This window comes from Rhinolophus ferrumequinum, chromosome 9 (assembly GCF_004115265.2).
Source record: "Rhinolophus ferrumequinum isolate MPI-CBG mRhiFer1 chromosome 9, mRhiFer1_v1.p, whole genome shotgun sequence".
Taxonomy (NCBI): Eukaryota; Metazoa; Chordata; class Mammalia; order Chiroptera; family Rhinolophidae; genus Rhinolophus; species Rhinolophus ferrumequinum.
The window spans coordinates 57329933-57357645 of record NC_046292.1 but is presented as its reverse complement, the minus strand read 5'-3'; the positions used below and the strand labels follow the sequence as shown (position 1 = coordinate 57357645).

General features: G+C 35.9%; 1 protein-coding gene across 1 annotated transcript in view; it reads left to right on the top strand.

The window, feature by feature from the left end:
- The first annotated feature begins 574 nt into the window (after positions 1 to 574).
- PIGK (phosphatidylinositol glycan anchor biosynthesis class K) overlaps positions 575 to 27713 on the top strand; it is a 111709-nt gene continuing 84570 nt past the window's right edge. Inside the window, exons 1-3 of the mRNA XM_033115575.1 lie at positions 575 to 699; positions 10824 to 10877; positions 15484 to 15575. Of these exons, the coding sequence (XP_032971466.1) occupies positions 607 to 699; positions 10824 to 10877; positions 15484 to 15575 (239 nt within the window). The 5' untranslated portion in view covers positions 575 to 606. The remainder of the gene's footprint in view (positions 700 to 10823; positions 10878 to 15483; positions 15576 to 27713) is intronic.

The following is a 27713-nucleotide window of genomic DNA, read 5'->3' as shown; positions in this document are numbered from 1 at the left end:
TCTTGTACTTATGAAATCCTCAGACTGACTGTCTATGGGATGTTTTAGCTACACAACAAAAGAAACAAAAATTTAACTAATTTCTTCAGGTTGATTCTTTTAATAAGCAATAGACCCCAAACCTGTTGCACCACCTACTCATTCTATTTGCAACTGAGCCAATTAATCATGTTTTGTGCCCCAACACTTGCTTTTCCCATCACGCTTCATATATTAAAACATTGGCCAAAAAAAAAAAAGTTAAGCCAAAAAAAAACAACAAAAAACCAAAACATTGGCAGTACTACGCAAAAAAGGAATTAGCTTCGGAAAGTTTATGGGATCACAAGTTTTTCTTCCTCATCTTTCAAAACTTTTTTTCAACGTTATATCTATTTTATAACGCAAAAATTGAAATTTCAGTTAAAGTATCTACGTCCCGTTTATCTTGCCCCAGCTACGGGGAAACTCCAAGTCGGAGGGAGCGCCTACTTGTAAAGGAAGGGGAGACGCTGGCCTCAAGGAGGTGGGGCTGGCGTCGGAAAAAAAAAAAAAAGCAAAAGACGCCGCGCTGCTTTACGGCACTTGCTCCGCCTCCCTAGGTGCGGGAGGCTGAAGCCGGGCAAGATGGTCGCCACGTCCTTCCTCAGCCAGGGTGTGACTGCAGTGGCCGGGTTGTTGCTTTTGTCCTTCGGCAGCTTGGCCACTAGTCAGATCGAGGTAGGAGTCAGGGCCTCTGAGCCAGAGGGCCCTGGGAGGACAGCTTTGATGTGGCCGTGAGCGCCCCAGCAGATGTCTGATACACCGAAGCTGAGGGAAGCCGCCTGCAGTCATCAGCCACTTACTAGGCTGGACTAGGCTGTGGGGACGGGGTCCCAGGGACGCGCTAGGACAGGGTTGGTCTGTTTCAGCCTTTCAGAGCGATTACTTAAAATAATCAAATTCTGGGAGACGGGAGGTGGGGGGGCCTGATCCTTTGCTCCGACTTGTGTGCTGTCCTTCGCTGGTGACATGTGAGCACAGAGTGCACCAGCTACTTTTCCTACTATTAAACTACAACGCTTCCCTTTGATAGGACTCAGATGGATACTGTATTTTATTTTTGGCTCACAGGACGTTCTGGCCTTTTAATAAAGCTTTCACTATTTCCTGAACTCTGATAATACCTCAGTCCAGTTCTAAAGTCTAGATCTGGACTCATTTTCAGATCCAGCATCATTTTCAGGCAGGCATATCGACCTGCTGAAGGGGACCGTATGGTCAGCAGACATCTGAAAATCTGTGTCCCAAGTTTCATCTTCTGTTTACTCCATCTCCTATGGGGTTACTCCTCGGCTAGAAACTTGAAGTTTTTAAAAATAAACTCCTCTCTGTATCGCACATTTTAATCAAAACAAAATTTTATATTTTTAAACTTTCAAGTTGCTTTTACCTCTCCAGTTCCTCTGGCTTAATGCAAGCCTGGTCATTTCTTGCCTAGACTATTGCAATAACTTTGTCTTGTTTCCCCCAGGCTTCCAAACTCCCTCACTTAGATGCTAGATTAGACTTCATAAAATGTAAACCTGATCAGCTTTTTCCTCTGATTGAATCCTTTCAATGCTTTTGCATTGCATACAGAATAAAGTTAACATGATCTGGTTCCTGCCTTCTTTTCCAGTCTTCATTTTGGAGCCCATTCTCTCCACCACTTTAGTACACTGAGTTTAGATCAGTGGACTCCACCCTTTTTGAATATATATCCCCACCAATTTAAAAAGATAATAGAACATGCACTCTATATTCATGAATTACTGCTAATTTACAGACTCCACATAAAGCACATTTTTTAGATAATATAAATATGAGTAGAAGTTCTGTTTTCCTCTTTTATTCTAGTGGATTGTCTTGTATACTTCATTTTGGATACCATTTCTCTTTTTTGTGACTGTTGCTATTCCCTTTCACATTACTATGTCTTATACCTTGTGTTTCTTCTGTCCATTTACTAAGATGCAGTAAAAGCATAACCTTTGTAGAACCTTCCCCTATAGGCCCTGTCCTTTTTCTTTACTGTTGTAATTTGTATGTTAAGATAGAATAGCACTCATCTATTATAATTCACATATATGCTTTGTACTATCTATTATTTCATCATCTTTTACTTAGAGTGCAATAGCTCTCTAACTAGTCTGTCTCAAGTCATTCTTCCTTGCAGTCTGTTCTCTGACCTGCAGCCAGAGTTATGTTTAAAAATGCAAATCTAATCCTGTCATGCATACACACCTTCATATTGCGTTAGAGATAAAGAACACAGTCTTCATTATGACCCATAAACAATGCCCTGCATACTTTGGCCCCTGCATATACCTCCAGTTCTTTCTCTCTTTAAAACTTTTAGTTATGCTGATCATCTTTCAGTTTCTCAAAACCTTTAAGTCCCCATCTGGCAGCTGGGCCCATGTTTCCTTTGTCTAGAATTACTCCTTTTTCTCTTCATCTCTTGGATCCTAACCCAAAGATCACTTCTCTAGGGAAACCTTCCCTAAATCCCCCTCCCACACCAGCTCCCCTCCCCGCAGGTCATTTCCCCTTTTTATACTCTTTCATGATACTCTGTATCTTACCTTTATAGAATGTATAGGTTGTCTTTTTTTTTTTTATCTTTTTAAAAATTTATTGGGGTGACAATTGTTAGTAAAGTTACATAGATTTCAGGTGTACAATTCTGTATTACATCATCTATAAATCCCATTATGTGTTCACCACCCAGAGTCAGTTCTCCTTCCATCACCATATATTTGATCCCCTTTACCCTCATCTCCCACCCCCCAGCCCCCTTACCCTCTGGTAACCACTACACTATTGTCTGTGTCTATGAGTTTTTGTTTCTCATTTGTTTGTCTTGTTCTTTTGTTGTTTTTGGTTTATATACCACTTGTCAGTGAAATCATATGGTTCTCTGCTTTTTCTGTCTGAGTTATTTCGCTTAGCATCATACTCTCAAGATCCATCCATGTTGTCACAAATGTTCCTATATCATCTTTTCTTACCGCCGAATAGTATTCTATTGTGTATATATACCACAACTTCTTTATCCATTCATCTATCGAAGGACATTTTGGTTTCCATGTCTTGGCCACCATAAACAAAGCTGCAATGAACATTGGAGCACACGTGTCTTTATGTATAAATGTTTTCAGATTTTTTGGGTAGATACCCAGGAGAGGGATTGCTGGGTCATATGGTAATTCTATTCGTAATTTTTTGAGGAACCTCCACACTGCCTTCCATAACTGCTGCACCAGTCTGCATTCCCACCAACAGTGTATGAGGGTTCCTTTTTCTCCACAGCCTCTCCAACACTTGTTACATTTGTCTTGTTGATGATAGCCATTCTGACTGGGGTGAGGTGATATCTCATTGTGGTTTTTATTTGCATTTCTGTGATGATTAGTGATGCTGAGTATTTTTTCATATGTCTATTTGCCATTTGTATGTCCTCTTTGGAGAAATGTCTCTTCAGGTCATCTGCCCATTTTTCAATTGGGTTGTTTGTTTTTTCGTAGTTGAGTTTCATGAGTTCCTTGTATATTTTGGATATTAGCCCCTTATCGGAGGCACTGTTTGCAAAACTCCCATTCAGTTGGTTGCTTCTTTATTTTGTTGATGGTTTCTTTTGCTGTGCAGAAGCTTTTAAGTTTCATATAGTCCCATTCGTTTATTTTAGCTTTACTTCCCTTGCCTTTGGAGTCAAATTCATAAAATGCTCTTTGAACCCAAGGTCCATAAGTTTAGTACCTGTGTTTTCTTCTATGCACTTTATTGTTTCAGGTCTTATGCTTAAGTCTTTGATCCATTTTGAATTAATTTTGGTACATGGTGACAGATAGCAGTCCAGTTTCATTCTTTTGCACGTGGCTATCCAATTCTCCCAGCACCATTTATTGAAGAGGCTGTCTTTTCTCCATTGTATGTTTTTTCTTCTTTGTCAAAAATTATCTGTCCATATTTATGTGGTTTTATTTCTGGGTTCTCAATTCTATTCCATTGGTCTATGTGTCTGTTTTTCTGCCAATACCATGCTGTTTTGATTACTGTAGCCCTGTAGTACAAGCTAAAGTAAGGGAGTGTAATACCTCCAGTATTATTCTTTTTTCTTAAGATTGCTTTGGCTATTCGGGGTCTTTTGTGGTTCCAAACAAATCTTTTTTTTTGTTCTATTTCTTTAGAAAATGCCACTGGGATTTTGATGGGGCTTGCATTAAATCTGTATATTGCTTTGAATAATATGGCCATTTTAACTATGTTGATTCTTCCAATCCATGAGCACGGAATGTCTTTCCATTTCTTTGTGTCTTCTTCAATTTCTTTTAAAAATGTCTTATAGTTTTCAGCATATAGGTCTTTCACATCCTTGGTTAAGTTGATTCCTAGGTATTTTATTCTTTTTGCTGCAATTGCAAAAGGAATCGTTTCTTGTATTTCTTTTTCTGAGATTTCATTGTTAGTATATAGGAATGCAATGGACTTTCGTACGTTGATTTTGTAGCCAGCAATTTTACTATATTAATTGATTGTTTCTAATAGCTTTTTGGTGGAGTCTTTAGGGTTTTCTATATATAGCATCATGTCATCTGCAAAGAGTGACAGTTTAACTTCTTCATTCCCAATTTGGATGCCTTTTATTTCTTTCTCTTGCCTGATTGCTCTGGCAAGTTCTTCAACACTATGTTGAAAAGCAGAGGTGATAGGGGACAGCTCTGTCGTGTTCCTGAACGTAGAGCAAAGGGCTTCAGTTTTTCACCATTAATTATGAGATTAGCTGAGGGTTTGTCATATTTGGCCTTTATTATGTTAAGGTATTTTCCTTCTATACCTATTTTATTAAGCGTTTTAATCATAAATGGATGTTGTATCTTGTCAAATGCTTTTTCTACATCAATTGATATACTCATATAATTTTTGTCCTTTATTTTGTTTATGTGACATATCACATTGATGGATTTGCATATGTTGAACCATCCTTGTGCCCCTGGGATGAAACCTACTTGGTCGTGATGAATAATCTTTTTAATGCATTGTTGTATTCGATTTGCTAGAATTTTGTTTAGGATTTTTGCATCTGTATTCATCAGAGATATTGGTCTGTAGTTTTCTTTTTTTGTGTTGTCCTTACCAGGTTTTGGTATCAGGGTAATGTTGGCCTCATAAAATGAGTTACGGAGTACTCTCTCTTCTTCAATTTTTTGGAAGAGTTTGAGCAGGATTGGTATTAGATCCTCTTTGAAGGTTTGGTGGAATTCACTAGTGAAGCCATCTGGTCCAGGACTTTTGCTGTTGGGAAGGTTTTGGATAACTGATTCAATTTCGTTACTGGTGATCAGTCTGTTTAGATTTTCCAGTTCTTCATGGTTCAGCCTAGGAAGGCTATATGTTTCTAGGAACTTGTCCATTTCTTCTAGGTTATTGAATTTGGTGGCATATAGTCCCTCATAGTATTCTTGGATGATCCTTTGTATTTCTGTGGTGTCCGTGATAACTTCCCCTTTTTCATTTCTGATTTTGTTAATTAGTGTCTTCTCTCTTTTTATCTTAGTGAGTCTAGCCAAGGGTTTGTCAATTTTGTTAATCTTTTCAAAGAACCAGCTCTTTGTCACATTTTTTCTATTTTCTTTTTGTTCCCTATTTCATTTAGTTCTCCTCTGATTTTTGTTATTTCCTTTCTTCTGCTGACCTTGGGTTTCATTTGTTCTTCTTTTTCTAGTTCTTTAAGGTATAACATGAGGTTATTTATTTGGGATTTTTCTTGTTTCTTGAGATAGGCCTGTAATGATATAAATTTCCTCTTAAAACTGCTTTTGCTGCATCCCAAAAATTTTGGTAGGATGTATTTTCATTGTCATTTGTTTCTATGTATCTTTTGATCTCTCCTCTAATTTCTTCTTTGACCCAGTAATTCTTTAAAAGTATGTTGTTTAATCTCCATGTATTTGTGTGTTTTCCTGCTTTCTTTTTGCAGTTGATATCCAATTTCAAAGCCTTGTGATCAGAGAGTATGCTTGGTATGATTTCAATCTTCTTAAATTTGCTGAGGCTGATTTTATGTCCCAATATATGGTCCATCCTTGAGAATGTTCCATGTACACTAGAAAAAAATGTATAGTCTGATGTTTTAGGATGAAGTGCTCTATATATGTCAGTTATGTCCATTTCATCTAATGAAGTGCTCTATATATGTCAGTTATGTCTATTTCATTTAATGTGTCGTTTAGGGCTGCTATTTTGTTATTTATTTTCTGTTTGGATGATCTATCCATAGCTGTCAATGAAGTATTTAAGTCCCCTAGTATAATTGTGTTTTGGTCAATTTCTCCCTTTAATTCTGTTAGTAGTTGCTGGGTATATTTCGGTGCTCCCTGATTGGGGGCATAAATATTGATGACTGTTATGTCTTCTTGTTGTATAGTCCCTTTTACCATTATGAAATGTCCATCTTTGTCTCTTGTTACCTTTTTCACCCTGAAGTCTGTTTCATCTGATATCAGTATGACTACACCTGATTTTCTCTGGATACCATTTGCTTGGAGTGTCAATTTCCACCCTTTCACTTTGAGTCTATGCTTGTCCTTGTAGCTGAGATGTGTCTCTTGGAGACAGCATATGGTTGGGTTTAGTTTTATGATCCAATCTGCTACTCTGTGCCTTTTTATTGGTGAGTTCAGTCCATTTACATTTAGGGTGATTATTGATATGTGAGGATTTCCTGTCATTCTCTCTTTAGTTTTCTGGTAAGGCTGTGTCTCCATTGTTTCTTTGCCTTTTTGTTGTTGTCTGTTATTTCTGTGTGGTGGTATTCTATGATGTTTACCTCTGTTTCTTCTTTTAGTACAGTATGTATTTTAGTTCTTGATTTTTTTTGAGTGGTTACCCTTAAGTTTATGTAAAAGAAAGTTTGATATTTAGAATATTCCATTTTCTTCAGCACACTTACTTTCTCCATTCCCATATTCCGGTTCAGGCTTTTACTCTCCCCATTTTTATGTTTTGGTTGCCACAAATTGTCCCTGTTGATGGTGGTCGAATAGCCTCCTTCAGTATTTCTTGTAGTGCAGGTCGTGTATTAGAAAATTCTCTCAGCTTCTGTATGTCTGGAAAGGCCTTTATTCCTCCTTCATATCTAAAGGATATCTTTGCTGGATATATTATTCTTGGCTCATAATTTCTCTCTTTCAATAGTTTGAATATTTGGTTCCACTCCCTCCTGGCTTGTAGAGTTTCTGCTGAAAAATCTGATGATAATCTAATGGGCTTTCCTTTGTAGGTTACCGTCTTCTTTTCCCTGGCTGCCTTGAGGATTCTTTCTTTGTTCTTGATTTTAGACAGCTTCACTACAATGTGCCTTGGAGAAGGCCTGTTGGGATTGGGGTAATTAGGTGTTCTATTTGCTTCTTGGATTCGAGGATCCAGTTCTGTCTACAAGTTTGGGAAGTTCTCATCGACAATTTGTTTGAATATATTTTCTGTTCCCTTCTCTCTTTCTTCTCCTTCTGGTATGTCCATTATTCTTATATTGCTCTTTCTGATGGAGTCAGAAAGTTCTTGTAGAATTCTTTCATTTCTTTTAAGTCTCAAGTCTCTTTCTTCTTCCATCCATGTCATTTCCAAGTTTCTATCTTTGATGTCACTGATTCTTTCCTCTATCTGGTCAACTCTACTACCTAAGCTGGCTATTTCATTCTTAATTTCTTCTATTGAATTCTTAATCTCCAGAAATTCTATTTGGTTCTTTTTTAAAATTTAAGTCTCTTTCGTAAAATGCTCATGTTATTCTTTGATTGTGTTTCTGAGTTCATTAAACTGCCTTTCTGTGTTTTCTTGCATCTCATTGAGTTTTTTCAGAACTGCAATCTTGAATTCTCTGTCATTTAAGTCACATATTTCCAGATCTTTAAGTTCCTTTTCTGGAGTCTTTTCACTTTCTTTCTGAGCTGTCTTGTTGCCTTGGTTATTCATGGCAATTACTGATTTATTATTTCTCTTCCTAGACATCTACAGGAATGGCTTCTGCAACAGTTTGATAGGAAGAGGTCTTTCTTTTGTTTTCCAGTACTTGTTGGTAGAATGTTTTATTTTCTCTCCTACTGCAGGCTTTTTTTTCTCTCTCACACGGTAGTGCTATATTTTCTTTGCACTATACAAGCTTCTCACACAATGGGGGGATTCCATGGGAGACGGGCTTCTCCTCTGTTAATAGTTTGCCTGGGTCACAGGACACTGTCCATGTGGGTATGCGGAGAGCTTTTGAAGTTCCAAAGCTTTTCCTGCACCAGATTCAGAGCCCGTATGTTTCAGCAGTTCTGCTTACTCCTGCAGCGATCCGCCCAGATAGGTGGGGCCAGGGGCGGGGTGAGTTGTGAGAGGTGGACCAGAGCAATGGCGGCAACCACCACCACAGCTGGTCCTGCTTCCACAGTTCCCTCCCCTTTGCCGGAACTAGTTGGGCTGCGAATCTGTGTCTGCGGTCCCCAGTTCTCAGAAGAGCAAATAGTCTGTTCTTTTGATCTGACACTGCTACTGTTCCACTTCTAGCACCAGGCAGGTGGGGGCGGGGTGAGCTCTGGGAGGGTAGAGAGGGGGCAGCTAGTCTCAGTGCCTAAGGTTTCCATTCTCTGCTTGGCAGTGAGGGCTTAAACCATCAATTTCAGCTTTCTTCCCTCAATCTTTTCTCCGAGGTCTCTGCCATGAGTGTTGGGTTCAGCTGTGTTATATGCTGTCCCCTCAGCCCTGTGGGCCATAAATGGAGTCTTAGCAGTCCGAGTTCTTCCCTCTCCCACAGCTGCAGTAGTTCCGGGATGCAGCAAGCTTGGAGCACTGAACCAGGTCTGCGTCCTGTGCCCACGGAGCTCCGTCTCTGCACTTCTCCCTTCTCTCCTGCCCCACTCGCGTGATTTGCCCACCTTTAGGTGAATTCAGTAGTGGGCCTCTTTGTCTTGCCTGTCTGCTGTGCAGGGAGTCCTTTGTGGAGTTATAGTTGTTCAATTAGTTGTAAATTCCAGGGGAGATTTATAGAGTCTCACCTCACGCTGCCATTTTGATGACGTCTCCCTATAGGTTGTCTTTATCTCTTAATGTATGTCTATCAAATTGGATAGTAACCTCTTTGGAGGCAAATCTGATTGTTTGCCCATCATTGTATTCTGAACACTTGGGACAGTGACTGGCGTATGCTACTCAATGAATGTGATGAATAAATGAATGTTACGTTATAGTGTAATATGTGTTCATGCTTGTCTTTATTGAACTCAGGGATTCTTGAGAAAAGGACCTATGTTTTTCAATGATTTTTGTATCACTTGGCACATAAGTGCTCCACTAACTAGTATATACCGTGTTTCCCCGAAAATAAGACCTAGCCTGAAAATCAGCTCTACTGCATCTTTTGGAGCAAAAATTAACATAAGACCCAGTCTTATTTTACTAGGATGAAATCTTTATAATGTAGTATAATGTAATGTAATGTAATATAAATAATATAATATAATATAATACTGGATCTTATATTAATTTTTGCTCCAAAAGACACATTAGAGCTGATTGTCAGGCTAGGTTTTATTTTTGGGGAAACACAGTACACAGAATGAATGAGTAACTTCGCAGAGCCTGTATTATCTAAACAATCACAAAAGAATTTTGCTATCTCAGAGTTTTCACTAAAGTCTTAATGATGTAAGAATTTTGGAGCTGGAAGGGACATTAGAGATTATTGGGTCAACTTTCATTTTTTTACATGAGGAAAGTCAACTCTAAAGAGCTAAATGACTTACGTGAGCCAGTGAAAGATACGATGTGGGCTAAGACCCACATCTCCAAATTCCTAAACCAGTGCTTTATCCACTGTAGCACATTGCTTTTTTTTTTTTTTTTTTTTTTTTTTAGCATCCAGGCAGCTGTTGAGAAAGGTGAAAAAGAAAAAAATGTGTGTGTGTGTGTGTGTGTGTGTGTGTGTGAGACACCCACACAGTTGAGTGAATTTTTTATGTCATTGTCCTTGAAATTTTCTAGCCAGCTGAAAATTAAAACAGCTAACATTTGTTATGCAATTACTAGGTTCCAGTCACCATTTCTACATTCTTTGAGTCAGGTAGCATTACCATTTTATAGATAGGGAAATGGAGGCACGGAGAAGTTAAGCAGCTTTCCTAAGTTTATAACAGCTAGTAAGTAATAGGGCCCAGATATGAATCCAGGCAGCTTGACTGGTCTAGTAATTAACACTGCTTGGGAGCAGTCTGAGGTCATTATGGTTTATATTCATTATTATTTTAATATATAATAAAAATCATGTTCATTAGATATCTGGATGGTATTGGATGCTGAGATTTTTAATGTTCCATGATGGCAAATATAATTCAGACTTAGTTTAACAGATTAGTGAAATGCTAGAGCCTGCGCTTAATCAAATATATTGGTTTGTTGAAATAAAGTAATTGGAAGTGCCCAGTGCAGCATACAAATGAATATTGAATGAAATTTCACCAGGAATGGTATTAATGGTATGTGTAGAATCAAGATATGAAATAAGTTGTTCACAATTTGAAGACTGAATGGAAAACAAGAATCATAATAAGGAAGAGCTGATTGAGATAAAATGTTTAAAAACAAATAGTCCTTCTCTCAAATAACGCCCCTCAACAAAATAAAGCTTTTTATTTGTCCTTCATAAGATCAAATACTGAAATCTTTATAAATTTACATAATGATTACAGCTGTAAAAACTCCATGAATCTTACCTGTCCTTTATCATTCTTTCTTCTGGGAAATGTGGCTTTCTTCTAATCTTTTTGCTATTATTTGACTCATAGGATCAAGCAGAGCAGTTCTTCAGAAGTGGCCACACAAACAACTGGGCTGTTTTGGTAAGTATAGTCTGTAAAGAAATAGTGTGCTGTTCACATTAGATACATGTCTGAGAAATTTTGTGTGAAATCAAATTTTTGAAAATAAAATTTATTTTCTCATATCTTATAATAGAAATTCTTTATTATGATTTGTTGTATTTTAAATTGACCACATTAACTAGTAACATTCTTTGCCTTCAGTATATCTGTGAAGTGGTGATGTGATAATAACTATAAGAACAAACGAGGGGTGCTATCGTTAAAGGAAGCATTTTATAAAATGTAGTTATTTTAATCATCGGGACTAGTAATTGTATTTCTTATTTATAATATTAGTTAATAGATACTCTCTACCTAGACTATTTTATTTTTATTAAATTGTTTTTTCTCTTTACAAAAATGATCATTATAGAAAATTTGAATTATACAGTAAAGCTCAGAAAAAGACAGATTAATTTTATGTTATGTGAATTTCACCTCAATTTAAAAAAAAAAAAAGACAGGAAAAATGTCTTCAAGTCCCACATATTAGAATCAACATTTTGGTGAACGTTCTTCTAACCTTTTCTCTCTTCATATGTATCGCGTTTCTCTGAAAATAAGACCTAGCCGACCATCAGCTCTAATGTGTCTTTTGGAGCAAAAATTAATATAAGATCTGGTTTTATTTTAAGTAATATAAGACCGGGTATAATATAATGAAGTGTAATATAATGCCAAGTCTTATATTAATTTTTGCTCCAAAAGATGCATGAGATCTGGTGGTCCGGCTAGGTCTTATTTTCAGGGTAACACGGTAAGCATAAAGATACATGATTTTATGTAACTGAGATCATATTATACCTGCTATTTTACAATCCCATAGCAGTATATCATCAGGATATCATGAAGAATCTTTTCCTGCTAGTAGATATAGAGATACATAATATTTTCCAAAGGCTGTATGGTTTTCTCTTTTATGAATGTACCATAATCTGCAGCTCATGGGCATTTTAAATTTTTTATTGTTTTAAATAAGGTTGTGTTGGACATCCTTATACATACGTCTTTGTGAACTTGACTGATTTTTCTCTTTAGGATACATTCGTAGGCATAAGGCTATGAAGTCATGGAACATAATTGCCCTCTAGAAATGCTGTACTTCTTTTTCTAATCCCAAGCCAACTGTGTATTATTGATTTTTATCTTCTTGATTGCTGAGCAACAAATTAAATTTTGTTTTAATCTGTATTGTTTTGATTCTTAGTAAGGTTTGCTTATTGACCCATATTTTTCCCTCTGCCTTTTTTGTTGTTGGTGATATGAATTATCTTTATTTGGATTTATAATTTGGCATTTTTAATTCCCCAAATAGAATACATGTAATCAATTTTATTTTTCTTGTGCTTGGAAAGTATTTGGATAATAGTTTCACTGCTGGGGATTCACTTAATAACATCTACATGATTAGAAGTTACAATAAATTTGACTTAATAAAAAAATGGATAAAAGTGTGAATTGGAAAAAAGGATGAGGAAATAAAGAGGCAAGAAAGGGAGCTGGTTTTTTTGAAAAAGGAAGGAAGCAAAGAATGTATAGCATTTCAAAGCCAGTAACTCTTGTTGAAAAGGAAGAAAATTGGAGAGCATGAATTAAAAGAATATAGTGGGAATATAAAGGAAGTGGGTAGAGGAATTCAACTGAAAGTGTAGAACATACAACTATAGTTAGCTTTACTAAGGCCCAAAGAAGATTGTCTGAATGTTTGAGGCCTTGTATATATGTTTGAGGCCTTGTAATATAATACAAGTTTATTGAGAGTAGTTTTATTAAAATATATAATTATCTACAGGTTGCTAGAAGTAAATAAACAGTGATTGTAGTTACTATACATATTTGTATTCAATATAATTTTATAGTGATTAAATAGAACAGTATAACATGGGTTTATGGCTCGTTTTCTTGTTCTGCAGGACAAAACACCTATATGCTACCCCTCCAAAGAGATTTTATGAAGGAATTGAACAAAAGCTGCTCAAAATAAGGAGACAGATTTTTATTGATGATTAAAAGTGGGGAAAGCTATCAGGAGGCAGGCCATGATGTACAAATTTGAGAGGATAACTTGCTCTACAGGAAACTAAAGGCTCTCCTGATTAGTCTTTCTTTGGGAATTCCTAAAACGGAGTCACTAACTGTATGCAGACCACTAATTGCCAAAAGGCTCATTCTTTAGACTAAGAGCCTATTAGCTTATACTACACACACATTAAAGCCTTCCTTCTCCTGGGAAACCTCTAACCGAGCCCTTCTCTAGTCTCAACCTGGGTTTTACATGAGAAATAGAGGTGAAAAAGAACTATTACTGAGCATTTCACAATAACTGTAGTTTTCGTATTCTGTGCAATATTTTACACATTAACTCAGTATGATGAGACTTCAATAAATTGTACTTAAATGGAAAATTATGAAATTTGACCAGGGTCAGGTTGAAAGTACTAAACATGCATTTCTTTCAATTTATGTAATTCAGATTTTAAAACAATATGCTTTTCCCCTCAGTTTGAATTAATTGGTTTTCAGTCTTGACTAGTGACCAGAGGTAAATGAAATGCTCTTTTGCTCTTGTAATATGATTGAGAAAGCTTTTGCTACCAGAGGGAGGTAGGAGGAAAATTGGATTCTATTTTACACTCAGGATCTACTTTGAATAAAACATTTTTGCCTCTATTTAAAAAAAAAAAAAGTTATAAAAATAATTTATATTCATGGTTAAAAAAAGTACGGTGTGGAAGGGCTCCTCTTTGATCCCCATTTTTATTCTCGCTGATCATTGTCATCAGTTTCTTCTGTATCCTTTTAGAAATTTCCAGTGCATGTAATCACATTTGTGTCTACCCCTCCCTGCTTTTAAAAAGACGAATAGATCATACCACATGTTCTTTTACAACTTGCTTTTTTTTTTGTATGTCATTCAGTGAATATGTGATAATTTAAATTGGTATCTCCTCGTCCCTTCTCTTTTTTCCGTCTTTATGTCCTGTCTTGTAAATTGCTGGTGAAAATGAGGGCAGTTTCTTAGGTTTATTCTCATTAAATACTAGAATAGATGACAAAAGCCTTTTGGGGTAGTAAAATGCACGGAATATACTGGTTTTTATTTTGACTAATTTAAATATAAATTACACTATTTCTGCTCAAGTTAGGGAACCTGTAGATTTTCTTTCTTTTTTTTTTAATAGGTAGTGATTTTGTTTGTAGCTTTTTAGTTTTGATTTTTGCTAATACAGGCAATGTTATAATGAAAATCCTTGACTACATGGTTTTGCATACTTATAGGAGCTAAATCAAAAGATAAGTACATTTTCAAACTTGATGTATGTTGCATATTACCTTCTTAGAAGGTTTATATTGATTTACATTCCCATCAATAGGATATGAGGATTAATTTCCCTGTACTCTTGCCAATACTGTGAATTATCAGACTTTTGAATAGTTACCAACTTGATTTGTGTTTTTTAAATTATGGCAGAAGTTGAGCATCTTTAAGAGTTTTATTATGAAATGCTTGGTCTCGTTCTCTGCCCATTTCTCAGAATTCTTTTGTTCATCTTTTATTGTTAGATTTTTTTCAAGTTTTTCATTTCATGTAGGATTTTATGGCATTTTCATATGTGGAGTTTACATTTTTATATAGTCAGAAATTTTAGTTTCATTGGATTCCAGGTTGAAAATTCATTTTAATAAAAAAATCTCGTAGTTCCTTTCTATTTGCAGGGGTAAGAACATTTATGCTATTTTCAAAACTGTCCTTGTACTTACCTATGAGCAGAGGCTTATGGTAGGAGGTAGGGGGTGCTTCGTGTGTAGGTATGCTACCAACTGACCCCACTTCTGTTTTGGAATAGATTCTAGGAGGGTTGACTTCTGAGCTATGATGTTAGATTTTCCTAGTACCTTTGATATCACTTTTAGGAATGTTTCCTTTTCTTTTTTTTAAATGTCATTTTGTGTCACTGTAGAACTTTTATTTTCTATATCAAATACAGAAAAATAATTGCAAAACGTTCTACTAGTGAGGTTGCTTTCTCGTTAAGTGTAAAACTAGTTTGAATTGTTTCTAGTTTTCTGTTCAGTTCAACAGCTTCTTTATAATGCATTCTCTTATGTACATATAAAAGCGTTTTGTAGGTTATGTTTTAGACTCTATTTTACATTTTTCACAACTGAAATTAGGAAGCAGTCCAGAGTGAAAGGAATATTATATAACCCAAGGTAACTAATTTTGTTTTCTATTCTGTGAAGAGATGATTGGCATTGTCTTTGATTTTAAAGAATTTAATCTTTTAGAAACTGGAATGTTATAGAATCACATAAATTGACAATAACTCAGTTGGTTCAATATTTGATTAAATTCCCCAAGGATTTGTTTTCTCTTAAGCTGTATGGTCTTTTTATTTAATACAATCTCTCTCTAGAGAGATTGGTTTATTGACAATTCTTCATGTGCTTTGCTCTTTCTAAGCCTCACTTACAATAGACTCTTTCTTTAGGCATCTCTATATCCTAGCTAAAGAGAAATAATTCTGTAACTTAGTGGCTTATTTTGATTCACAAAAATAATACATTTGTTTTAATACTTTAGGTGTGTACATCCCGATTCTGGTTTAATTATCGACATGTTGCAAATACTCTTTCTGTTTATAGAAGTGTGAAGAGGCTAGGTATTCCTGACAGGTAAGAAGTCTTCATAAAGCTTAACTGTGAACCTCAATGAAAATCATCCTTAGATGATTATTATTATATTTGTATTTTTGTGCTTTTGTAAAGATAAGAAAACCTGATTTGAAGTTTGTTTTATTGTTGTTAGAAGATACCATCATGTATAAAGTAGCCCTTGCTTAAGACCATAATGGCAAATTATATAAAACATCAATCAATACTAAGGTAAAAAGCTTTGATAAAGTATAATTGTTTAGTATCATTTACTTAATCATTAAATGCCGCAGTCTGGGTTTTTAATTGCTGGCAGCTGAAGACTGATTGAAATAGAAAAGCAATGTTTTTTACAAATTTTTATTAAATTTACTGGGGTGACAATAGTTAGTAAAATTGCAGAGGTTTCAATTGTACATTTTTATAATACATCATCTATATGTTGCATTGTGTGTTCACCAGTTGGTATTTTGATATGGATTGCATTAAATCTGTATATTGCTTTGGGTATTATGGCCATTTTACCTATGTTGATTCTTCCAATCCATGAACACGGAATATCTTTCCATTTCTTTGTGTCTTCTTCAATTTCTTTTAATAATGTCTAGTAGTTTTCAGTGCATAGGTCCTTCACATGCTTTGTTAAATTTATTCCTAGGTATTTTATTCTTTTTGTTGAAATTGCAAAAGGAATTTTTTTTTCATTTCTTAGAAACGGAATTTTTGAAAGCATATTGATTAGTATACCACATTGACGGGAAGGCTGTAGCTTTAAATAGTCAGGAACAAGGAAGGTTTCTTTTTTTGAACAAGGAAGAATGTGTAGCAAAGAAGACATTTCTAAAAACCATGGCGTAAATCTAGTCCAGTGACAGTAATGCTGCTGTGAATTGTTGAAGGCTACACTCAGTAACCGCATAGCTGCTACCGTTGCCTTTGGAAGCTTCATGTTGGTACTGCTGCCTGCTGCCCAAATCCAGCCTTTGCTGTCCCAGCTTCTTAGGGAGGTGGGCTCTGCTTCTATGGAGACTCATATAGTGAGATATTTCCCAATTATGTGAGGGAATGTAGGTACCAGGCAGAACCTCCACACCTTCACCCCCAGATACATGTTCTTTATTGGTTTGCTAGATACAATAGATCTGTTTTTGCTACTACCAGAGCAGTTATGGAAGAAACTGCAGTCAGTTTAGTGTTTAGGTTTGATTTATTTAGTCCTATGGTCCACTCTACCTTTGAGCCAGTGCAGAAAGAGCTTTGCAGTGAAACAGATCTTAGTTTGAAATCTGGGGTTAGTGGTGGTTTTGGTTAAGTCACTTGGCCATATGAAGCCTGTTTCCTCAGCTCTTACATGGTGATAATAGTACCTTCTTTGCAGTATTCAGGTACTTCCATTAAAAAGCAAATAGAGATATGTATAAAGTGTTGCAGGAGCAGAAAGGAAGCAGTGAATGACTCAGGAAATGAAATTATATTCCATGTAAAATGGTTATTTTAGCCTGAGAAGCTGACAAGAACTGTAATTTAATTCCTATACTTCAAATGGAAATTAAGACAACTTGATAATATTACCATTTTAAAAAAGTACATTAAGTCTGAGAAAGGATGCTTTGTTCTATCAAGTATAAAGGTATTGTTGTAATTAGCCAGCTATTATAATTTGTCAGTTGGCTCTCCTCAGATAGGTCTATATGGGTTAATCCTTTGATTTTTACCTGTTGTTGCTTCTTTATCCTATGTGCTCCTCCAGGGAGCTACTATATATGGTTTGGCAGTAGTTTTCACCTTGGTAAATGAATCTTTGGTTGATTTATAAAGTTATTATAGTAAATGTTTAAATGGTTTAAGTAAGATCTGGATGGACTTTTTAGAAATAGTATATAACTACAGGATGTGTTTTATAATTAGTAGGTTTGTCCCTAAGTTTCTGAAGAATGTTCTTTAAAAGCTTAGTCTTGTATCAAGTGATTGCCGGTCTACATCTCTGGTTATAAAATCTTTGTTGGGGAATGAATTGAGGGTTTAAACAGTTGGTGATTTAAACCATTGCTATTTAATAAACAGAAATCAAAGAAAAGATTCTATTTGGCTTTTAGCCTAATATGGTGAATACTCTTATTGGTGACTTGTCCCACTTTACTCCTACCTGGAATTAAGTATAAAAATATAATTATAACTAAATTGTTATTCAGAAAGTAAAAAATTATTATGAAATAACAGTTTAGAAACTTAAAATCATTAAGAATAGTTTTCAGTTTTAAAACTTGTATTTAAAAATACTGTTTGAATTGTTTTATACATTGGTCAGTATATTTAATAACAATTATGAGTAGAGCTCTGGTTTCTTAAAAAAATTTGTTTGCTTTTTTAAAGGAACATTTTACTTTTGTCTTGAAATGAAAAGTATTTGCATTTGGTTCTCCCATATGTTTCAGTAAGAAATCAGTCATGTCACAAATCAGTTACTAAAATACATGTCACTGATTATTGCCTTTTTGGAAGTTCACATAAATTCTGTAGATCCTGTTTGAAATGTCACATTAGTTATGTCACTACTGTCACTACTCTTGTTCTGATTTGATTTACCTCTGATATTCTGTCTGTATTTTACATACTCCAACCACACTGCACTATTCTTTCTGCCTGGAATGGTTGTCTATACTTCTAGTTCAGCGCCACCTAAACCTGGCTGTGATTTGGAATCACTTGTGGTGTACACTGAAAATATTGATTTCTCAGTTTCACCTCTGGAGATTCTAATTCACGAGATCTGAAGTGAGGCCCAGACATCAGCTCTATATGTGGTTCTGATGCACAATCAAGTTTAGGAGGCACAAGTTTAACTTTTACCTGATATTCCAAATTTACGTTGTTCTAATACTTCTTCAAACAAGCATTTCCTGATCCGCCTTTTTGCTTCTATAAGTGTCCTGTGTATACTTTGATTATAACATGATTATGCTAATTTACTATGTCTCCCTTATTAGATTATAAACTCCTTGAAGGGAACAAGGATTATATTTTATTTCACTTTGTACTTCCAGCATCTAGCATAGTGCCTGGCACATAGTAGGTGCCTAGTAGGTACTGGATAAATAAACACGTGACTTGGAAATACTTTATCAGGCAAAGCAAACACAAGTTTGTACTTTAAAAGTAAAAGCATTTCTATCGCAGAAATTGTTTTAATCTACTTTTTAACAATATCAATCTGATATAAAAGATATTTTAATAAACAGGTTGCCATAATTTTATAATACTATTTCAAATATTGATTCAGGGAAAAGGGATTTTTATGGTTATGGGGGAAAATAAAAAGACATGCTCCTAAGATCTTCATAAGATCTCCTAAGATTTTCATGTCCTCCAGCCTGACTGTTACCATTTTATATCTGAGTTTTATGTAGGAAACCTGTCTTGTACTTTGTGACCATACTTTCTGTAGCCTTACCCAACCTCAGAGATTTTGTTTTTATTTGCTTGGTTTTAGTTTCCTGAAACATTTTTCTATCTTTAGGAAATTTTCTGCCCTTAAATAATTGTTTTGGACTAAACCCCTGTTTCGCTACCTCCAATATGCTTAATATACTTAGGATGAGGAAGAGAAGAGGCATTAAGCAGGGGTTAGGTTCTAAAGTCAGTACGTGAAGCAAAAATTGAGCCAAAATTATTCTCAAAAGCTTATTAAATAGCACATAAAGTACAATATGGTATTGTCTTACTTAAACTATTTAAATGTTTCCTAATGACTTATAGATCAAACAAAGATTCATTTACCAAGGTGAAAACTGTTGCCAAATCATACATAGTAGCTCCCTGGAGGAGCACATAGGGTATTGAAGCAACAACAGTTAAAAATCAAAGGATTAACCCATATAGACCTATTGGAAGAGAACCAGCTGACAAATTATAATAATTGGCTAATTACAAGAATAATACCTTTATACTTGATGTAACAAATCATCCTTTCTCAGATTTACGTACTTAATGTTTTCTTTGGTGGAGCACTTGATGAAGTGATTTACTTAGGATTAAGGGACGTGTTATATCAAAATACACATATCTTGAATACTCGAATTGTGATGCCCATGCTGTGAGAGGCCCATGGAAATTCAGGCTGACTGAGGGAATGTAGAATCATAGTTCCCATCTCATGTTTACTTTGGGGAATATACATTGAGTATTAGGATAGGTGAGATCTGTCCCTCCTTCTTCTTTTTTTTAATGGTTTACCTCCACTACCAATTGGGTGGATGTGAGTTTTTGTAATGATCCCTGTCCCATAAAGTGTTTCTATAATTAAACACAGCAGCTTTTTTGACTCTTTTTTTTCCTTACTCTGTATTTGCATCATTATGTGAGATTAATATTGCTATTTTAAACTTTTTATTCTTCATCTCCCCTTATTCATAAACTCTAGTGTATGCAAAATAAAATTCAGATCCTTTATGCTGGTACTCAAGGCTTTTGCAGTCTGGTTCCAAATATGATACTCTGATCATTTAATTTCAATTCAGTAAAGTCTTTGTTGTAAGTCCCTATATTGGCCTCTGTCATTGCCTTACACTGGCCCTTCCACCTGCACTTCTTTCATTCCTCCTTGAGGAATGAAACTTTCTAGTTTTCCTATGCCCGGATTAAGTGCATGCATTCCCTAAAGCGTGGTTCTTCTTACATCAATACTATTTTTACTTCTATCATGACACCTTTTTATGTGTATCAGTCTTATTTCTTCAAGGCTGGTTCTGATACTATGTTTGTATTCCCTACAGTGCATCTTTGGTATATTGTGCAGAGCTGAATGAATGAATAAATAATATACTGAAGTCCCCTAGCTAAGTGGAACCTCCTTGGTCTTGGCTAGAAGGGAAATATTTGTGAATACTGCTAATTTATATTCTCTTTAAATCTTGTTTGTCAAACTGCACTGAGCTAAAGGTGCTCTGTACTTGATTTTATAAACTATTCCCTAATTGCTACTCTAGGGATCCATGAGTGGGGATCTTACCAGAAAACTTTATATTCATTTCTTTTTATCAGATAGAAGTCCATAAAAGTCTCGCATAAGACAAATTAACTTTAACTTTATTTATTTTCTAACTTCCTACTATTTAAGTTCCCTTGGGGTGATCTCTTTTTTTGTCCTTTGTCCCTTTTAACTTCTTTCTCAAGTAATAAATATTAGAATTACAAATGTGAATTCTGGTAATTTTTCTATAAATTAAAACAAGAAAAAATTACTAATTGCTTATTGTCATTTTAAAAATTACATTGGTAATATAGCTTTTGACTATTGCTCTTTTATGGTGACGTGGATTCGATGATGTGGAAAAGAGGACATTTTCTAAAGTTGAGCATTAATCAGATATTGGAGGAATTTTCTTGTATACTTTCTTACTAAAATAATGTAGAGAACGGCCTGGTTATTACAGTTCTTTGAAAATGCTTGTGGCTTTTTCTCCATGAGGTCAGCCAAAATGGACCCTAATATCCGGACTCCTCCTTCACCCGCCCCATTACAAACATTCACTATCCAATATAATTCAGGTACTATGTTAGGGATTTTATGAGTTATTTCATGTATTCTTTGAGGCCTTTATGAGAGATTGTATTTTTCCCATTTTACATATTAGAAATGGTTACTCAGCATGGTTAAATGACCTACTTAAGGTCCATTAAAGGTACCATTAAATAATAGAACCAGAAAATACATAGTTGGAATTGATGTCTTTTGATTTTATGGCTGGAGCATTTCTATTATATCAAAGCTTTCTCCTCCCTAAGCAATTAGAACTGTTACTATTTATGTAGTATTTATAATTAGAGAATTCTTTTGATAATGTCTCATTTTATTCTAATAGCAATCAGAGGTTGGTGTAATTATGCACACTGATCATTTAACACCTTATTAAATTCAAAACTGTATATCTACATGTTGAGTGTAGTGCTGGGATGTTATGAAAATAGTTAATTTAATAAATATGAAGAATGCCACTCCTATGATCCCATTTGCTTATTTTTTCCCATAGTTTTTACTATTGTCTAAGTCTTCATTATTTCATGTTTCATGTACTTCATAATGTTTGTAACTGTAATACATGCTCTGTACTTCAGCGGCTTTGTGGCTGTTTATTCCGTCTCTAGTCTCTTTTCCCCTGCAACTCATCCTACACACAGCTGTTAGAATTATCTTTCTCAGACACTGCTTTCATCTTTTCACTCCCACGATTAAGAACCTGTAGTGACTGTGTTGGCTCTCTAAACAACCCAAAATATACTGCTTTGTTAATTTCAACTTACTATGTTCATTTCTTTTTGTTATGACATCTGCTGCACAATACGTAGTCATTCCCATTTCTTTTTCTTTTTATTCTTTTCTTTTTTCTTTTTTTTTTACCATTTATCTTACCTAGAATACTTGGAATATCCTTTGTGCTCTCCTTTTCTACCCATCTATTTATCTTTCTTGTGTGTTATTATGTAGAACTTTGTACAGGGAGGTCACTGATTGAATTTTTAAAACCATTACAATTAATCTATAAAATTTTCTAGATAAATATATATTTAAAATTTTATTTTATTACTTTTTATTTTATGATTTTGCTTTGTTTTTATGAACAAAAGGACTAGTGCTTTGTAAAAAACTTGCCATATATTATCATAGTTATTGTCAAGATAATATTAATTCATGCCTTTGAATGTTCTGATTCTTGTCTCCTGTCACTTCTCAATAATTTTTTCTCACAGACTCCATAAAAATATAAATAATGCTGTTGAATATGGATTCTGTGTATTCTGAACAAGCTGTCATTCTATTCTCACATTGACAGCTGATCAGTCTGCCATTCCACATGATGTTCCTAATCATTTAATACTACGAATTCATTGTATAACAGCTTGACTAGGGAAACATTTAGAATAGTTATGAAGTTGAAATGTGCTCTAAGAAGGAGAATAGTCACCAAGATAAAAAGAGCATTTTGGCTACAGCCATCTTGTTCTTACGTTTAGATAATAAGTAGGACCCATTTGCAAGACTAAGAATATAATGAATGGTTTTATGGAGCAAAGGGGAAATTTCTCTATTGATTTGTACATAAATAGGAAGGTTTGGGGATGTTGAAAAAGCCAGAGGTTATTCCTTCATCAATACCACAATGTCTTCAGTACTGACACTATCCTCATAGCTGGTAACTTGTTTTCCTTGACTTTGTTAATTTTTAGAATCGTCTTGGCTATTCTTGGTTATTGTTCTTCTATATTAAGTTTAGAATCAGCTTGTCAAGTTCCTAAAACCCTGTTGAGATTTTGATTAGCATCACAACGAGCTTTAAATTATCTTAGAGAGAATGGGTTTCTTTATAGTATTAAATCTTTCAATTTATGAATTATATGCAATGCCATTTAATTATGTGTTTAACAGCTTTCGACTGAGTTTTATAATTTTTAATTTTTCTCCATAACATTTTTAGTAGAAGTTTTAGTTTTTCACCAAGGTGATCCTGAATTAAGCAGTTGCTATAACCTACAGAGAATGAGAAATCATCCAGGTCAGAGGAATCCAGAACAGTCACTGAGGAGAAGGGCCACGTTGTCCCTCAAAGTTCTACCTATTGTTACTTAGGGCAGTTCCTGGTTATGCTTGCTTGTGGGTTATACTTAAATTTTACTTCCTACTGCATCATCAGGCCTTCAGTAAATGTGGAAATGGCCTGAGAATGTCACTGCTGGTTTTTTATTTTATTTTTTTACCTTGGACAATTTATAGAATGTCTCTTAGCTTTAGTGCCCTGATCTGTACGATAGGGAAACCACATCTACATGGGGTGAATCTTGTTGGTTTATCAGTCTGGTTGGGAGTAATTCCCAGCTCCCTTTTCCCTTGCATCATTCCACAATCTCTTGAATCAACCTATCATGTTTTCTGATTACTTTGATTGCATTGGTCTAGCATCAAGTGATTTGGCATTAATTTAATGATTCTAAATGCTAGTTTTATTATTACTGTGACAGTCTTAGTCACCATAAAAAGGGTCATAAAAAGGTAGAGAGGTTTGTAAGTTGAGTCATTTTCAGTCATGAGTTGCCTGTGTACAAACTAGATGGGAGTAATAGGCCTATTAGAAGGAAGAGGAGAAAGGAGCAGATGCTTGCAAAATAGCTGAGTCGTGTTAGTGATAAAACACTGGATTACATAACATCCACAAATTTTTATTGTTGAGATATCTAAAATTACTTTTGAGTTCTAGTCTCTGAAAAGCTTTATGCTTGAATTTCCATAAAATTGTGTGCCTTTTTAATATTCATCCTTTTTATTTGAACTAGCTTTAGTGATTCTTTGAAATTAAGAGAGCTTGACTAGAATAAATATTAAGGTGTAGGTAAAGGCTTAACAAAGCTCTTTCCTTTTACAAAAGAATTGATTTTTTGTTCACTTTGTAATTGTTCCCTTGGATATCTGATAAAGGTAGACAACATTACTTATGGCAAAATGTCCCCTTATTGATTAGATAACTGCAAATGGATTGAGATAAATAAATCATACATACTTGAGGAGAAAGCCATACCTTTAGGCTTCTCTGTGATGATTCTTTTAATTAGGCTTGTTCCTTTAGGGACCCTGAAAACCATGTCTACAGTTATTGCATAAGATATTGACTGCAGTGGGGCATGAGACTTCTAAACCAAAGTAGATGTAGGTCTCATTCCCTCATACCTGAGTTGTCTCACCTGAAGGATCAAAGAGAACAGCTTGAGAGCATCACAGACACACATACATATGCTTATGCCATGCTATCAGTTACAGGCTCTTGGACTTGAAAGAGCAAGTCCAAGACAGTTGCGTGTATTGCTGTGTAGATAGTTGTGAGGGTTCTCCCATGAAACAGAAATGCTTAATGCTGCCTATATTAGTTTCCTATTGGTGCTATAACAAATTTAGTGGCTTCAAATAATAGATATTAGCTCTGGAGATCAGAAATCCAAAGTAGTCGTCGGGACTGCATTCCGTCTGAAGGCTCTAGGGAAAAATCAATTTCCTTGCTTTTCCCAGCGTCTAGAGGTGGCCTGCTTTCCTGGGCTCACAGCCCTATTCTTTATTTTGAAAGCCAGCAGCATAGCATCTTCAGTGACTCTTCTGTTGTCACATCTTCTTCCCCTCTGTTTTTGCTGTCACATTGTCTTATCTGACTCTGACCCTCTTGCTTTCCTCTTATAAGGACCCTTGTGTTTACATTGGGCCCACCCAGATAATTGAGGATAATCTCCCCATCTTCAGATGCTTGGTTTAGTCACATCTGCAAAGTCCCTTTTAACTTTTAAAAGTAACACAGTCACAGGTTCTGGGGATTAGGACATGGATGCCTTTGAGGGCCATCTTCAAGCCCACCACACTGTTTTACTGGCGACCATTGTTTGCTGTTCTGTATCCTTCTAATTGAGTTTGATGCCAAGTGTGGTCATCTTTCGAGTTTGTATGTTTAATGGATCCTATTAAGAAGACATCTGGACGTCATAGGAATGGCGGCAGCGGGGCGCACTTTTTGAGTTCTCCTCCGGATCTCATCACAAACGGGACATCTATAACCCATCAGAGGACTCTCTGCTCATCATGCAGAACAGCTAAGAGACTCATGCAAGGATTACTTGAAGGTGGGCAAATTGGGCAAGCAGGGAAAGAGGGAAGGGAACGTAGTCGAGATGTGGCCTGCACCTTCGGCTGTGGAAATGAGGCCCGCATCTGTGGCTGTGGGGACGCGGCCCGCACCTTTGGCTGTGGAAACGCAGCCCGCATCTGGGGCGGTGGAAACACTGTTGGCATCTGCAGCTGCAGAGACGCAGGGGATCTCAGGATGGAACAGAGAAAGTAGGTGGGCTCTTTCCCTGAGTCCCACAGCTGATTTCTCCCGCCGAGGGGGCAGCATATCCAGCATTTGAGGCAATAACCTCAGCTGAGACCTCCAGTTGGGCTCTACCTCAGACAAAGGACACAAACTCCATACCTGGGCCCCTCCCCCTGCTCTTCCAATCCCCGCCCCCCTGCTCTTGCAGAGATTTAAACTGGCCCCTGAACTGAGGAGGAGTGTCAGATTACAGAGGTGCCTTAGTGCTCAGGCTCTGGGAAGACTGGTGTGCAGCTCTAACCCAGGAAAGAGGCTGGGAAGAGTGTGATTTTTGCTGGGCTGGGAGAGTGGATAAGAAAGCAAAACCCTTGTGTATGCTGTATACAAGAGACTCACCTCAGATTAAAAGACACACACAGGCTGAAAGTGAAGGGTTGGAGTAAGATATTTCATGCAAATGGAAATGAGAAAAAAGCTGGAGTTGCAATACTTGTATCTGACAAAATAGACTTTAAAATGAGGAACATATTAAAAGACAAAGATGGGCTTAAAAGACAAAGATGGGCACTATATAATAATAAAGGGATCGATCCGACAAGAGGACATAACCCTAGTAAACATCTATGCACCCAACATAGGAACACCTAAATATATAAAACAGATATTGATTGACATAAAGACAGAGATCAACAGTAACACTATCATAGTAGGGGACTTCAACAAACCTCTGACAGCAAGGAACAGGTCTTCCAGACAGAAAATCAATATGGAAACAACAGCCTTAAATGACACATTGGACCACTTGGATTTAACCGATATTTTCAGAGCATATCACCCCAAAGCTGAAGAATACACGTTCTTCTCAAGCGCACATGGAACATTTTCCCAGGTAGACCATATGTTAGGCCACAAAACAAGTCTTGATAAATTTAAGAAAATTGAAATCATACCAATTGTCTTCTCTGACCACAGTGCTATGAAATTAGAAATGAACTACAGGAAAAAAACTGGAAGACACACCAATTCATGGAGGCTGAATAACATGTTACTAAATAATGAATGGGTCAACCAGGAGATCAAGGAAGAAATCAAAAGATATCTCGAGACAAACAAAAATGAAAACACGATAATCCAAAATCTATGGGATGCCTCGAAAGCAGGCCTAAGAGGGAAATTCATAGCATTGCCGGCCTACCTAAAGAAACAAGAAACATCACTAATCAACAGTTTATCTTCACACTTAAGGGATCTGGAAAAAGAACAACAAAATAAGTCCAAAGGGAGTACAAGGAAGGAGATAATAAAGATCAGAGCAGAAATAAATGAAATAGAAACCAGAAAAACAATACAAAAGATCAATGAATCCAAGAGTTGGTTCTTAGAGAAGATAAACAAAATTGACAAACCTTTAGCCAGACTCATTAAAAAAAAAGACAGAGAGAACCCAAATTAATAAAATCAGAAATGAAAGAGGAGAAGCGACAACAGACACCGCAGAAATACAAAAAATTTTAAGAAATTACAATGAGCAATTATATGCCAACAAATTTGACAATCTGGAAGAAATGGACAATTTTCTAGAGGTGTACAACCTTCCAAGACTAATTCAAGAAGAAACAGGAAACCTGAATAGACTGATTACCACCAGGGAAATTGAATCAGTAATCAACAGTCTCCCAACAAACAAAAGCCCTGGACCAGATGGCTTTACAGGTGAATTTTACAAAACGTTCAAAAAAGAATTATCACCTATTCTCCTCAAGCTCTTCCAAAAAATCCAGAAGGAGGGAAGGCTCTCAAACACTTTTTACGAAGCCACTATCACCCTGATCCCAAAATCAGACAAAGACACCACAAAAACAGAAAACTACAGGCTGATATCTCTAATGAACATAGATGCAAAAATCCTCAACAAAACATTAGCAAATAGAATTCAGCAATACATTAAAAAGATCATACACCATGATCAAGTGGGATTCATCCCTGGTATGCGAGGGTGGTTAAACATCCGCAAATCAATTAATGTGATACACCACATTAACAAAATGAAAAATAAAAATCACATGATCATATCAATAGATGCAGAAAAAGCATTTGATAAAATCCAGCATTTATGATAAAAACGCTTAAGAAAGTGGGAATAGAGGGATCATATCTCAATATAATAAAGGCCATATATGATAAACCCACAGCTAACATCATACTCAATGGGGAAAAGCTAAAACCATTCCCCTTAAGATCAGGAACAAGACAAGGTTGCCCACTTTCTCGACTTCTAGTCAACATAGTGCTGGAAGGTCTAGCCACAGAAATCAGA